This window comes from Maylandia zebra, linkage group LG14, assembly GCF_041146795.1.
Source record: "Maylandia zebra isolate NMK-2024a linkage group LG14, Mzebra_GT3a, whole genome shotgun sequence".
NCBI classification, from domain to species: Eukaryota; Metazoa; Chordata; class Actinopteri; order Cichliformes; family Cichlidae; genus Maylandia; species Maylandia zebra.
The window spans coordinates 26394694-26410109 of record NC_135180.1 but is presented as its reverse complement, the minus strand read 5'-3'; the positions used below and the strand labels follow the sequence as shown (position 1 = coordinate 26410109).

At 41.4% G+C, this 15416-nt stretch overlaps 1 protein-coding gene across 1 annotated transcript; it reads right to left on the bottom strand.

The window, feature by feature from the left end:
• Positions 1 to 3258: 3258 nt before the first annotated feature.
• LOC101473916 (extracellular calcium-sensing receptor-like) lies at positions 3259 to 7095 on the bottom strand. Its single transcript, XM_076873566.1, has 9 exons — positions 6926 to 7095; positions 6417 to 6711; positions 6228 to 6314; positions 5877 to 6146; positions 5454 to 5663; positions 5086 to 5361; positions 4498 to 4725; positions 4288 to 4411; positions 3259 to 4169 (listed from the first exon to the last, which is right to left on the bottom strand). Exons 1-9 carry the CDS (start codon positions 7093 to 7095, stop codon positions 3259 to 3261), a joined length of 2571 nt encoding a protein of 856 aa, XP_076729681.1.
• Between the last annotated feature and the right edge of the window lie 8321 nt (positions 7096 to 15416).

Sequence of the window (15416 nt, the reverse complement as noted above, 5' to 3'; positions counted from 1 at the left end):
ACACCAATCTGCAGATGGAGTCTAAACTTCCTCACAAACAGGCCCCAGGTTGTGAGAGTTGGTAAGCACACCTCATCATCACTCATCCTAAACACAGAAATGCCACAGGGTTGTGTGCTTAGCCCCCTCCTTTATTCCCTGTTTACACACGACTGCGTCTAACACCATTATCAAGTTTGCGGATGACAACCATCATAGGCTTAATCACAGACAATGATGAGACGACCTATAGAGAGGAGGTGATGGCAGTGTACAAGTGGTGTCTGTAAAATAACCTGTCTCTCAACATCAGAAAAACTAGAGAAATGATAGTGGACTACTGGAAACGACCAGTCAGGGAACACCAGCCCATCCACATAAACAGTGTCAAGGTCGAAAGGGTCAGCAGCTTCAAATTCCTTGGAGTCAACATCACGGAGGACTTCTCCTGGACCCTTCACACAGACACTGCTATCAGGAAAGCTCGCCAGCTTCTCTACTTGCTGAGGAGGCTGAGGAAGTTTGGCATGAACGCTAGCATCACCTCAAATTTCTACAGGTGTGCAATCGAGAGCTTGCTGACGAGCTGCATTACAGTTTGGTACGGAAGCTGCTGTGCTAGCAGCCGTAAATCACTACAGAGGGTGGTGAAGGCAGCAGAGCACATGTAACAGGGTCATAAATCACATTGTTATAATTACACAAAATGTGTTCTAAACCCCCAAACTGCTCCTTTTATACCTGACTTTTAGGACCTCCAAGCCTGTAGTTATGTTCATTATCAGTTAGAGCCCCTCCTCATTCTTTTCTTCTTCCTCTTTGGTGCAGTCCTATAAATACAGTGTACCCCTTTTGCCTCTCCCCTTTTCTACAATTCCCCTGTGGGAGAGGTGGGTGTCATTTCTTTCCAAAACCTTAAAACACACATATAATTCATATTTAGCCACCCTGATGTTGATTGTGATTTTAGTTCAATTATTGTCATTATTAAGCCTGTTTTTTGTTAGATGTTATAAGTGTGTAGTATGTGTGTATCATAAATGTGTTTCAGGTGCCATAAATGCTAGCATGAATATATACTCCTTGCTAGCTTGGAAGTTGTGGTGGGTTGAGCTAACCCTCTTCCCCACTGTTTGTATTTGGTCGTAGGAGCTGGAGTGGGCAAATTATTTACTTGGAGGTCTTTCTTTCTTTTACCTTTTTTATCAGGTATGTCAGATTTCATGTTTTTGTTTTATCTTATGTCAAATATGTCACGTGTAAATGCATACTTTATCTTTAATGTAAAAATAAATGCCAGCCCTTTTCTACAATTCCCCTGTGGGAGAGGAGCTGGAGTGGGCAAATTATTTACTTGGAGGTCTTTCTTTCTTTTACCTTTTTTATCAGACACAATGCAGAATCACACCGGTTACACACATCGCTGGCATGAAGCTTCCTGCCATTCAGGACATTTATCTTCAGCGATGCCTCCGCAAAGCATCATCAAGGGCCACAGCCACCCAGCACATAAGCTCTTCCCCTTGTTACCATCTGGCAGACGTTACAGTCTGTCTGCCCGGACTACAAGACTTAAAAACAGTTTCTACCATCAAGCCATACGACACCTGAACCACAACACTTAAACACATAAAAAACACTCCACAGCATGCACTCAGAAGCTACCCTGCAGCTTCACAACTACACTGTACAATCTGCACTGGTCACTTCACGTTATTGGTATTTATATTAGGAAAAAAATGTGCAATACTGTACTAACTGCCACTAAATTTTTTTTGTACTGTGAAGTCTGTACTACTACTCATTCCTGCCACTGTGCAATATCCCATTTTTGAGTTCAAATTTTTTCTACACATTCTCACTTTTTATTCTACAAGCTCTCACATTTTCATATCTCCATACAAATCCTTCTTGTGGCCAGGTCCTTGGTCAGAGGCAGCAAGAAGACGTGGTTATTTTTCTTTTCCCTCGGCTTGCTTCCTGTACATTGGGATTTTGGTCAGTGGATGACAGGGTGGTTTTGCTGCCTCTTCATGTCTGGGAATGGGTTCTAACTGTTGTTTATGCAAAACATATGTGCAAAGCAATAGTTCAGAGTAATCAGCCTTCTTGGAGACCAACCATCTGACAGACGCTCAGAGTAGAGCTGCTACTTCTCAACATTAAAACGAGCCAGTTGAGGTGGTTCAGGAATCTGGCTGAATGACGGTTCCTGGCTGCCTTTTGGATAAGATATTTTGGGCATGTCCTACCAGAAGGAGGCAGACGCAAGGCATGTTGGAGAGATTATATTACTTGACTGGCTGGGAACACCTTGATGTTTACCCGGATAAGCTGTAGGAGGTGGCTGGGAAGAGGAAGGTCCGGGCAACCTTGCTTAGGCTTCTATCCATGTGATCTATCCAATGATAATTGGAAAAAATGGGTGCATGGATGAACTGATTATAAATCTCTTTCTCAAATATATCTACAGGGTATATCAGTAAAGACTTTCAATTCTAAAAGATTTTTATTCTTAAAAATACAGTCTTTGATTTAACTGTTCTGTTTAATTTGTGAGTAGTTTATATTTATTCAAGATTAACATGAAGGCTTAATATGCAGACACCTCTAAACCTCACGTCTGTGAAAAATGAGATAATGATGCGTACTGCGTACAATAAAAAAAAAATGCTTTTGCTTCTAACCCCATGAAAGTCCATGCTTAACATTTTCCAAAATCCTATATGTTTACAGAAGATTCTATCTCATCCTTCTGTCTGAAACAGCCACTATATTTACAGTACCGTCATTCAGAATATGCGAATAATGTGTGATTAAAAACAGGTCAGTCCCATTTATCAGTTCATTCACACTTATATTTTTTGACAACTTCGTGCACTCACTCTAAGCTTAACCTACATAACATGACAATAGTGCACTATTTTAAGCCTTATTTATTTTTGTTTATGGATTTTTTTGGTACAAATTTTATATTTTATCTGTGAATGTGGTTTGACAATGTGTGCTTTTTCCAACAAATATCCCCAGTAGAAAGCAAGACTGAAAAAAAGAGAGAGAAAAAGGCTGCCACAATTTATCTAAATACCTAATGCTGAATGCCTATTGTTTCAACTGTAATGATCAAAAATTCAAATGTTACTACTAACACCCACCCCTCAAAGAAAAAAGAGAAAAACATGTTTCTACTGCATCCTATTCAACGTCTCATAACTACTGGAGTTTCTCTTCTTTCTAATATACTTTAAAGCTGCTTGTCTAGTCTATGTGGAAAAATAATTAAGACTCACTGCCACGACCCATTATAGACTTTTTTGTGTTCAATTCGGGTCTCATTATTATTATGTAACATTTGGGTCCAAACAGTGTGATCAAGAGTCCAAAACTTGAGGCCAGGATAGCAAATACCTCCACTGCATCTGCATAATTTCCTGGTGAGCTGATATAGACAGGAACAAAGGCCACCCACACAGCACAGAAGATCAGCATGCTGAATGTGATGAGCTTGGCCTCATTAAAACTATCAGGGAGGTTCCTTGCCAGGAATGCAATTAGAAAACTGAGGAAAGCTAGAACACCAATATAACCCAATAACACTGCAAAACCCACAGCTGACCCAAATGCACACTCATAAACAATCTTATCATTTTGGTATTGGGTGTTTTTATGTGGAGTTGGAGAAGCAGAAACAAGCCAGGTAGTGCAGATGGCTGCTTGAATAGATGTAAGGCACAGAACTGTTCCTCTCTGCTGCATAGCACCAAACCACTTCAGACTGGTTACCCCTCCTGGCTTGGAGGCTTTGAAAACAGCCAGAACAACCATGGTTTTTACCAGGATGCATGAGACACACAGCACAAAGCTGATCCCAAATGCTGCATGTCTGAGTTGGCATGTCCACAGCCTGGGTCGCCCAATGAACAGCAGTGAACAAAGAAAGCATAACTTGAGTGACAGCAATAGCTGGAAACTAAGTTCTGAATTGTTTGCACGTATTATAGGTGTTCTGTGATGGTAGAAAAAGATCCCTAGAACAACAGCACATGTACATGTGCCCAGCAGTGAGGTTGCTGTCAAACAAATACCCAAAGGCTCATGGTAGGACAGAAACTCTGTCTTCTTTGGAACACAGTGGTCACGCTGGGGGTTTGACCAAAAATCCTCTGGACAACTGGTGCATTCCAAGGAGTCTGGCAAAAGGAGAAAGATGAAGAAAGCGGAAGATGGAGAACTGCATATTATATTTAATGAAAATGAAATTCAATATGTCATGCTGATAGATTAAAAAAAACGAAATAAAAGACTTACTGCCTTTGTTATTGATTTTTCCCTCAGAACAAGGGATGCAGTCAAAACAGCATTTAGGTTCCCCCTTCCTTCTCACCATGTGGGTACCAGGTGGACAGCTCTCACTGCATACCGATTGAACTGGCTGTTGCACAAAAATAAATATTTCCTAGCAGAATGACATTAACTGTAAATGTGACAAAAGGTAAAGTCTGAAAAGCCATGTGTAACCTTTTTGGAATTAAAGTTCCAGAAGATTTTGTCTTCATCAAGTAAGATTTCTTCACCTTTGAAAGCTGACCCCTTAACCTCACCCACATTATGAACTTCAGTGCTTCCATCAGGGAGCCACAACCAGTTCATCACATCGTAAATTGGCACAACATCACCATTTTTATCAAATGACACTTGATCACCGAATGGAGTGGTGAAGTTTACCCTTTCCAAGTAATAAAGAAGCTGTTAAAAAGTAATATATAAGAAATTAATTTCACAGTGCAGGCAGTGGCACCCACTATCCAATAACCAAATTAAATCTAACGCTTACTATACCTGTACATATTAAAGGCATTAAAATCGAGTTCTAAATTAAACAGGAACATCTCCAATTGTGCCATATATATGCATACTAGTTAATGTGCTCTAATATAAATATATTAAACACTACTTTTCCTTAATATGAAAAAATCATTTAGCTCTCTTCAGCTCATTTCAACTTGTTGAATTGTTGTTGTTTTCTTATCCAATAGGATACATTTTGTTCTGAAAGTAATTATAGAATAAATGATTTACTCAGATGAAGATAAATTAATAACGCACCTCCCATGGCTCAAGTGATTGCAGAGTGGCACAGCTGTGCCCACTGAAAGGCCCTCTTCCTGGCTTGCATCGCAGCATGTCATCAAGGGAATATGCCAGGGCATAAACAGCTTTGTATACATTGTACTCAGGCCGGAGGTTGGAAATGTCCAAGAACTCAGTGTTCAAATTTTCTAGATCTTCCTGTCCAGTGCATAGTGCACCTCCACCTTCCAGCCAACCTGCTGGAGCTGGAGCAAATCTACACTGAAATGTAAATTCCCAAAACTCATTCACCTGAAACACATTATTGGAAAATGTTTATTTTGTGTTTTGTTTTAATATAGACAAGAAAAATTTGTTGCAGCTAGTAAATTTCAAACTTTCACCATGCTATTTCCATAGTTAGTATTGTGATGTAGGTCAGGACGTATTTTTAATAGGAATTCCCTGAGCCCTGTTATTTCTCCTCGACGAATAGCAATGCCCAATGTACCACACAGGTATGGCATGAACTTAGTTGTTTGAAGCACAGCAGCTGTTGCTGTCCAACCTTCACTGGCCAACCACTGTAGACCTGTTACATTCTGCTTGGCTACCTGTGCATTTTATTTAACCAAATGTAAAAAGTGATCATTTAACAACTACTTTGGTGACATTTTCATGTTACTGAAGCATTTTGTCATGTTAAAATGTATTGTATATCATTTGTTTTCTGCATTCATTCAAATAAAAATTTAATACATCATTTACACTGAGTAGAAATGCATAGTTTTATACCAAGAAACAATCAAATTCTTTTAAAACTGCACCTCTTCTATAAGGTTTATCATGTGACTCTCGTGTACAAATGCAATGACCACACGAGCTGTTGATTTTTTCATCACATTCACAATCCTCCTGAGTTCATCAGTGTCTTTGTCCCAAGGTAAAACCTCAATGTAGGCAAGGCAACCTTCTCCAGACACACTCAGCTCAGATTGTAAGGATCTGGCTGCATGAAGTCCATAATCATCATCAGTGATGAGCAGACCTGCCCAAGTCCAGCCAAAATATTTTAGAATCTGAATCATTGCACGTACCTAAGTGAGAACAGATTAAAACATGAGTGCTGCTCATCAGCTGCTGTTGACTTTTTGTATTTGTCCAGATTGATTTTTAACCTGGAAAGCATCACTTGGGATCGTCCTAAAGAAGGATGGATACTTTTGACGGTCACTCAAACAGGAACATGTGGCAAAATAACTCACCTGTGAAAAACAGACAATATGTTGTACATTATTTTCACATTAAATTTACAATTACAGGATTATAAACAAAAATGACATATTATGGTTAAACTGATAACTTACCATGGGTACTCTGTACAAACCTAAGATGCTGGAGATAGCAATAGAACGTGTAGAGGAAGAATCACCCACAATCCCTACAACTGGAGGATTTCCAACACATGTACTGTGTAATATAATCTGTTCCTCTTGACCACTGACTAATGAAAATGCTCCACGGAATCCAATTCCAAGTTCAACGCAATTATCATAAAGGGTGTATCCCAACGTCACATTAGGTAGCAAGCTGGAGTTGTTGTTGATCTCATCAATTGCAAAAGCCATGGTTTGTGCTTGCCTAAACCCCTGAACATAGAAACTAATTTAAAAAAAAACAATTAAGGAAACTGAATAACAATAATTAAAGGGATATTTTAATGAAAAAATAACCAAGAAGCTTCATTCAACATCCATTTTTCTTAGCTTTGCTAATCAGCAAAGTATATTTATTTTAGATATGACAGTTACATTCATACTAGCATTAAGTTTGTCCTGTTTCTCTCTTTTTTCTGTTGTTTCCTTATCATATTTACCCGTGGCAAGAAGGTTGTTGTGGCTGTGAGGTAAAAGACAGGTCAGGAATGCTTGAGAAAAAGTGGACTGGAAACAGTCCACCCAGGATGACATCTCCACTCTTCTGCATTCTGTTTAGATTAAATTGTCCCTGAAGCTGACACGAAGAGGGAAACAGAGAAGAGGACATAGCATAAGAAAAGTAGGAATACAGCAAAATGGACAAGGACAAATTGCTTAGTAAAAATGAGCTCATGACAGCTTTCAGATTTTCTGACCCTGATCATTTCATTTTATTGCTTTGCCATTCCCTTTTATTTACATGCTGTGTTGATGAATCTTGGACACCACCCTTCAGCAAAAAAACAAGGAGAATGGGCAGGGCTTAAAATACACCTCATCAGATATTGCTTTTGTATCCAGGCATATTAAGATAAGATAAGATAAGATAAGATAAGATAAGATAAGATAACCTTTATTAGTCCCACACGTGGGAAATTTGTTTTGTCACAGCAGGAAGTGGACAGTGCAAAAGTTATGAGGCAAAAATTAGAATACAATAAGAATAAATACAGTACACAACTGTACAGAATAGATAAAATACTATATATAGTAGAATAAAATAAAATAAATATACAATAAGATAAAAATAGAATACAAATACAAATACTATATACAACTGAGTAAAAATACAACGATGACAGAAAGGATTATTGCACTTAGTATTATTGCATATGTATGGATGTGTGTGCTTGATCAGTTAAAGTCTTTATTATGGAGTCTGACAGCAGTGGGGAGGAAAGACCTGCGAAATCTCTGTCCCACACCGTGGGTGCCGCAGTCTCCCACTGAAGGAGCTGCTCAGTGCTGTCACAGTCTGCTGCATGGGGTGGGAGATGTTGTCCAACAGGGATGACAGCTTAGCCGCCGTTCTCCTGTCACTCACCACCTCCACTGGGTCCAGAGGGCATCCTAGAACAGAGCTGGCCCTTCGGATCACCCTGTTCAGTCTCTTCCTGTCCCCAGCAGAGATGCTGCCGCCCCAGCAGACCACGCCAGTAAGGTAAGGTAACACTGTGAGTATATTACTTATCAAGATGACCTCAAGCTCACAAAAAACAACATATTTTTGTGTATCTTTTCAGTTTGGTTGCATATTATTGTATTTCTCAACAGTTATAATAGAATAATGAATGTTCTTGCGTTCTTCTTCAGTCTCAACAGGCAATGTTAAAAAAATTCCAGCCCAAATTTGAATTGTCTTTTACTGTAAAACTGTCATCATCTATTCTGCCCCTCGTTTGTGGCTTGGCTGGGTTTCTTTGGCTGGCGAATTTCTCAGGTTTCCCAATAGTGGGCAGTATTACCCCTTCAGTTTCTTCTTTGGTTATTTGGTGTGCACTACACTGCCCCCTTTGGTGATGGGTTGTAAGCAGCAGGCAAAGTTCACGCAGGCAGTGTGAGAAAATGCATGGAGCAGAAAACAAGCTGCACAACTTTAAGCCCAGTTTACATCGTTGGGGAGTTTGTTGAGCCATAATCTGTAAGTAAGCAATGTCTAACTTCATTTTCTGTAAGATTTGTTACTTTCATGTTACTTAAAAAGGTTATTTGAACGTATAAGGAAAGATGTTAGTGATGAATGTAAAGCATAAGGAAAGCTATGTTGCTAACTTCTGTTTTGTTTACAACATATGTTGATACTGATGCTTACGTATTATTTTACTGTATGTTCACAGTCTTAAAAATTAAAAGAGGAAAAATTGGTCTTCAGTTAAAGACACAAAGACAAAGCGATGTGTCCTGTCGTTCCTGGAACCATCTCCTCTTATGTTAAGCTCGCTGCATAGGGTGAATAGCCATACATTCACCTGAGGGCAGCAGAGTAAGAAGATTATCTACCTATCAAGCACCCAAGATGTCTCAGCCTGAAGCGTCACCGCCTCTCTCCCAGATGGTGGTCCGGTCAGAGTGCCACTCACGCTCTTCACGCTCTTCACGCTCTTCACGCTCTTCACGTCGTACATCTACCAGTCAAGCTGCAGCCCGAGCCAGAGCAGAAGCAGAAGCCGCCCGCACCAGAGCACAGTACGCCAAATGCCAGATCGACATGGAGGTTGAGAAGGCACGCATCGAGGCAACATTAAACGCTCTAAAGAAGGAGGGTGAGGCTGAAGCAGTGCTCGCCGCAGCTCATGTCCTGGAAGCAGCAGCCGATGGAGCATGAAGCCGTTGACCTCACAGAACAAGGAGTCTCCTCTAAGACACCTCCTTCCATCAGACGTGCTCAAGATTATGTGAATGCTCACTTCACTAACCGCAGCTTGGTAGTTAATGAAGACGGAAAGCCTGATACAGGACAACTGGTTGGTAATAACAACGCTCAGCATCTACGACAGAGTCAACCACCAGTTGCCTCCTCTCCAGGTGAACATCTCACTGATTTTGTAGATCAGGAGCAACCAAGTCCCCTCCTATAAACAGAAAAACTGACATTTCAACCCAGCCTAAACCTTCATTGCCTCCAAAGACTGAACTCTCAGATTTCACAGCCTATCTAGCACGCCGTGATCTGCTGACAGCGGGATTCAAGGTTTTCGACAACCGTCCTGAGTCTTACTTGTCCTGGAAGTCCATTTTCCGCAACGCCATAGAAGGCCTCAACCTCAAGTTCAGCGAAGAGCTTGACCTTCTCACCAAGTGGCTCAGCGGGGAGTCACTACAACATGCGCTGAGGATCAGGGCGGTCCATGTGAACAACCTACACGCAGGTCTTCAACGTTTGTGGCAACGTCTGGACAAAAGTTTTGGTTCTCCAGAGGTAGTCAAAGCGGCACTTTTCCAACGCTTACAGTCTTTTCCAAAAATGTCTAATAAGGACACTCACTTATTGCAGGAGCTTGCAGATCTCCTGTTGGGGTTAGAGTATGCACAAAGTGAAAATTATCTACCCGGCCTTAGCTTTCCGGACACCCCAAGGGGGATAAACCCAATAGTGGAAAAGCTCCCCTATGGACTCCAGGAGTCCTGGGTGAAACAGGGGACAAAATACAAAAGGGACAACGGTGCAGTTTACCCACCTTTCTCATATTTTGTCCAGTTTATAAATGATTATGCAGAAATGAAAACAGATCCTAGCTTTATGTTACAAAGTTCAAACATAGTAGCTCCAAAACCTGATAAGCCATTGTTGAAACCAACTAAATACAGAGGTGCGGTTGCAGTGAACAGAACAGATATTAGTCAAACAAATGTCACAGCTCGAACGTCAGTTCTCAACCCAGACAGACAATGTCCTATTCACCACAAGCCCCATTCACTTGCCAAATGCAGGGGTTTTAGGTCAAAAACACTAGATGAAAGGAAAAGCATCCTCAAAGAACATGCTATTTGTTATAAGTGTTGTTCTTCCACAGGTCACCGAGCTAACGATTGCAAAGCCATTATCCAATGCTCGGAATGTAACAGTGATGCTCACGTGTCTGCCATGCATGCTGGCCCACCTCTGTGGGCAACCAAGGACTCTAACCTCCTGCCTCAAAGCCACGACGGGGAGTCTGATCCTTCAAGCCCTGTAACCACAACTGCTTGCACAGAGGTGTGTGGCCCACGTCTAAAAGGCAAATCCTGCTTTAAGATTTGTTTAGTCGACGTGTATCCCCGCACAAATCCTGAAGAGAAAAAGAGGATGTACGCCATGTTGGATGATCAAAGCAACTCATCCTTAGCCAGGTCTGCTTTCTTCGACATGTTTAATGTGAAAGACACTATGCTCCCATACACCATGAAAACATGTGCAGGTTTGTCAGAGGCTGGAGGACGCAGAGCAACTAATTTCGTTATTCAGGATGTAAATGAGGAAGTGTCCATGGTGCTGCCCACACTGACAGAATGTGATCACATTCCAGATAATAAAGATGAGATACCCACCAAGGAGGCTGTGTTGGCTCACCCTCATCTACACGCACTCGCTTCACAGATCCCTCCTCTGGACCCAGCCGCGGACATTCTCCTCCTCTTGGGCCGGGACATCATCCAAGCTCACAAGATTCGCAGTCAGGTAAATGGTCCAAACAGTGCACCTTATGCCCAATGCCTCGATCTGGGATGGGTGGTTGTAGGTGATGTCTGCCTCTCAGATGCCCACAAACCCACAGTAAACTCTTTCAAGACAGACATTCTGAATAACGGGCGCCCTACCTCCCTTAGCCCCTGTGCAAGCAAAATCTATATAAAAGACAAATACACAGAAAGCTGTCCTAAATTCGAGAAGACACAAGCAGAAGTAGGCAGACACATTTTCCAGCAAACAGCAGACGATGACAAAACGGCTCTTTCAGTAGAAGATGCACTATTCCTGGAAATTATGCACAGAGACTTTACTAAAGATGAGGCGAACAATTGGGTAGCTCCACTTCCATTATGCTCCCCCAGACAGCGTTTACCCAACAATAGGGACCAAGCCCTTAGTCGCTTAATGACGCTCCGCAAAACACTGAAAAAGAAACCTGAAATGAAAGAACATTACATTGAGTTTTTAGACAAAACTTTCAGTAAGGGCCACGTTGAACCAGCTCCAGCTTTAGCTCCAGAACAAGAATGCTGGTATCTCCCTAGTTTTGGCATTTATCACCCTCAGAAGCCAGGAAAAATTAGGGTGGTTTTTGATTCAAGTGCGCAATACAACAATGTTTCTCTCAATGATGTGCTACTAAAAGGGCCAGATCTCAATAATACTCTTGTGGGAGTTCTGATGCGTTTCAGGTCCGACCCATACGCAGTCATGGCCAACGTGGAGCAAATGTTTTACAATTTTGTTGTCAGAGAAGACCACCGCAACTACCTTCGCTTCTTGTGGTTCAAAAAACAATAACCTGGATGGAGAAGTACAGGAATTCAGGATGAGAGTCCACGTGTTCGGGAACTGCCCCTCCCCATCAGTGGCCATTTATGGACTGAAATGAACAGCGATGGAGGGAGAAAAAGAACACGGCAATGATGTAAGAGAGTTCATTGAACGCCACTTTTATGTGGATGATGGATTAAAATCATTTCCTTCCACTGATGAGGCCATCAACATTCTCTGTGGGGCTCAGAAGATGCTGGCTCAGTGTAACATACGCCTGCATAAAATCTCATCCAACTGTCCTACCATCACAAACGCTTTTCCAAGTGAGGACCTTGCAGCTGACATGCAGGGCCTTGACCTTGGGCAGACACCCATGCAGAGAAGCTTGGGCTTGGGCTGGGACCTGTCTACAGACTTGTTCAGGTTCCAAATAACCATCAATGAGAAGCCCTTTACCAAGCGTGGAGTATTGTCAGTCGCTAATAGTGTGTATGACCCACTCGGCTTTGCTGTCCCTGTCATTGTAGAGGGCAGGGTCAAACTCAGAGACATTTCCACTGACATTTGTGAATGGGACACTGAACTCCCTAAAGACAAATTACAACAGTGGCAACAGTGGAAACACTCCCTCAAACATCTACAACAACTTGAGATTCCCAGAATGTTCACCTCAATACCACTCTCTGCAGCAGTAACTAAGGAAATCCATGTTTTCTGCGATGCCTCTACCAGGGCAGTGGCCGCTGTTGCCTACCTTAAACTCACAGACAGAGATGGTCATAATGAAGTGGGCTTCCTTCTCGGCAAGGCACGGCTTGCCCCAAGACCAGACCATCACCATACCCAGACTTGAACTCTGTGCAGCGGTCCTAGCTGTCGAGGTGGCAGAGTTAGTCGTGGACGAGCTGGACATCTCAGTTGATCAGGTGAGCTTCTATTCAGACTCCAAAGTAGTCCTTTGTTAGGGAGTTTTTATTGTTTTATTTGCTTATGCTTCAAAAGTTATGTTATACATATTTCACCAGACACAGTTTTCTGTAGAAACAGGAAGCTGACCCTGTGACACTGACAAGAGACCAGTACAGAAATACATATCCGCAGAAGCTGACTTGCATTATATTATTCTTAGAAATTGACTTGCAACACACATACTTTGTGACACACACACGCACACACACAGACAGCATCAGGACCTGCGTAACAGGAAATGTGATTATAGTTGCATATTGACGATGTAACCTATAAAAATAAACGAATACTGCAGTTCGGTGTGATTCGCTCTGAGCTTTTCACCCGTGCAGCACGTTAACCTACACAAGTGTCTCAGTGTTGATTATTCACCTGACTGTTTGTTAACTGAATATCTCTGACATTTAATTGGTCCTCCGAAGCCGTTAATGGACTGGTATTAATAATACTATTATGCTCCATTTCACAGTGGTATCCTTCCTCAAGTCCCGACGCCGTGACAAGCCTGCGTCGAAGTCTCTGCAGAGCACCCTCCAGGAAGGGTTGAAAGTCCAGGGACGCTAAATTCAGGTCCTGGCCGACGTTATACAGGCCCACGGCGCTGGGGGTTGAAAAGAGATGCCCGACAGACCGGCAACAGCGAAGCCAGGTGATTATTCCACATTTGACACACCTTGCGTAAAACGATCGGCTGGGACAGTCTGTCTGCTCTAAGTATATTAAATAGGAAGTGACCTATTCGCTAACATAAGTCTATAGAAAGACTGACTATCCGCTCACCTGTAAGAGGTTGGTAGCCTGATAGAATTAGTTGTCCGCTCGCCTGAAATAGTGGCTGGAAGCCCGACAAGTTGTCCGCTCGCCTGAAATAGTGGCTGGAAGCCCGACAAGTTACCCGCTCGCCTGAAAAAGGGCTGGAAGCCGTGTAACGGTTAGCAGCACGCCTGAAAGACGGCTAGTGGTAGATACTAAAGAGAGGCCCAGACTGTCCAACATAAATCTTGCGCACATAAACTGTTTTTACTGTTTTGTTGGTTGAGTAAGTTGATCTGACAGCACATTAAGGTGGCTGAACTACTCCACTGAATTGTTTACCGTTGATAGCTCACGTACTGGCTGAACGAGGGAAAAAAAGTTGTGCGTCATCACGTAAAATTGACAGCTGCTTTCAAGAATAGATGAAAGTAGAAGCCTGTTGTTGATAACTTCTCTCATTCTTCGTGCCAGTGACAGTTTCACGGGTCTGTCTGTATATTTAACTCAATAAAATACCTTGTAAACAAATCTTCTACAAAACGAAACCAAATGGTTTGCAGTCCCTCTGCAGTAACTATTTTAAGAGGAACCTTACAAACAGAACTAAATAATGAAATAGTTGGCATGACGATCATGCGCAGATTGTATAAAATAAATAAAAGGAAATCATTCACATGAAAACCTTTTCTATAAAAAAGAGAGATGCATAAGGTAGATTAAGGCTGTGTCATTGTTCAGCCAAGGAAAGTGTGTGACAAGGTAAATGTCTCCAGCTTGGAAAAGGGTGGGACTGCAGCCCACCCGAAGCCCTTGATGGATACAAAATAAAATATAAAAATAAATATAATAATAAACTGCTTGTTTCGGCATGCAACAGAGAGAATGAATGTGACTGAAGGTTGGATCTGAGATGAGGCAAACAGAGGACCAGTCTACAAAGTAGGCACAAACCTGTTCAGAGAAAAAGCAAATTTGTACAGATTGGATGAATTCTAAATTATCTGTTTGCTGAGTAAGATGATCCAAACTATTAAATTGGCTCAGTAGTAGTATAGTGATATACACTGATAAAATGTTGTAATATACTGTTGTTATTATATGGAAAGTAAAAGATGATAATATTAATAAAAATATAATATTAATGACAAGAAGTGTCTTAGTCGGTATGATGTGAGATGGATAATTGTTATGAAGTAGTCTGCATCAAGTTTAAGGTTTGCTCGAACTCAGTATAATGGCATATGAGATGAAGAAAATAAAGAAAATATCCAAACTACTTCAGTACATAGAGGCACTACTTGACATGTTTGAAGACCTATATTGCTGAAATATAGAGCACATCTATAATAACAACCAATATGCTAAACCATGTATATGACAGCTAAAGCTACAAGATTGAGAAGCTGATTTAAATATGTGGACACTACTAAGCTAATGAGCGAGTTAAACATTTTTATTTATTTGTTTTTAGAGCAGAAGCTGCATAGAGGACAGCACAGGGAGCTGTCTATCAATGAATAGAAAACACGCATACACAAATTGTTACATGTGAAATTATTTTTGGAAAGAATCAGAAGTGAGATGGTTTTGAATTAAGACATCAGTGAAAAGATGCAGGAATTAAACCTGATAATAACATACAGAGGCAATGAAGGAAGCAGCTTACACTCACTGAACATTAACATGCATAGGAAAAGTAATGAAGACCTGCTTACACTTATACACATAACATGAGTTGGTATTTCTGACCAGAGAGAGGGAAACGGGTAGTTTAAGTACTCAGGATAATAATGAAAATGTCTTAGTTGTGTTTCTTCAGGAGCAAAACAGACCTGGACCAATTCTCCAGGTGCAGCGGTCGGAAGAAACCTATAGGTTAACATGACTGGACATGTCAAAGCAAGTTTCTGGTTGAATTGTTCACAGCGCCATGTCTC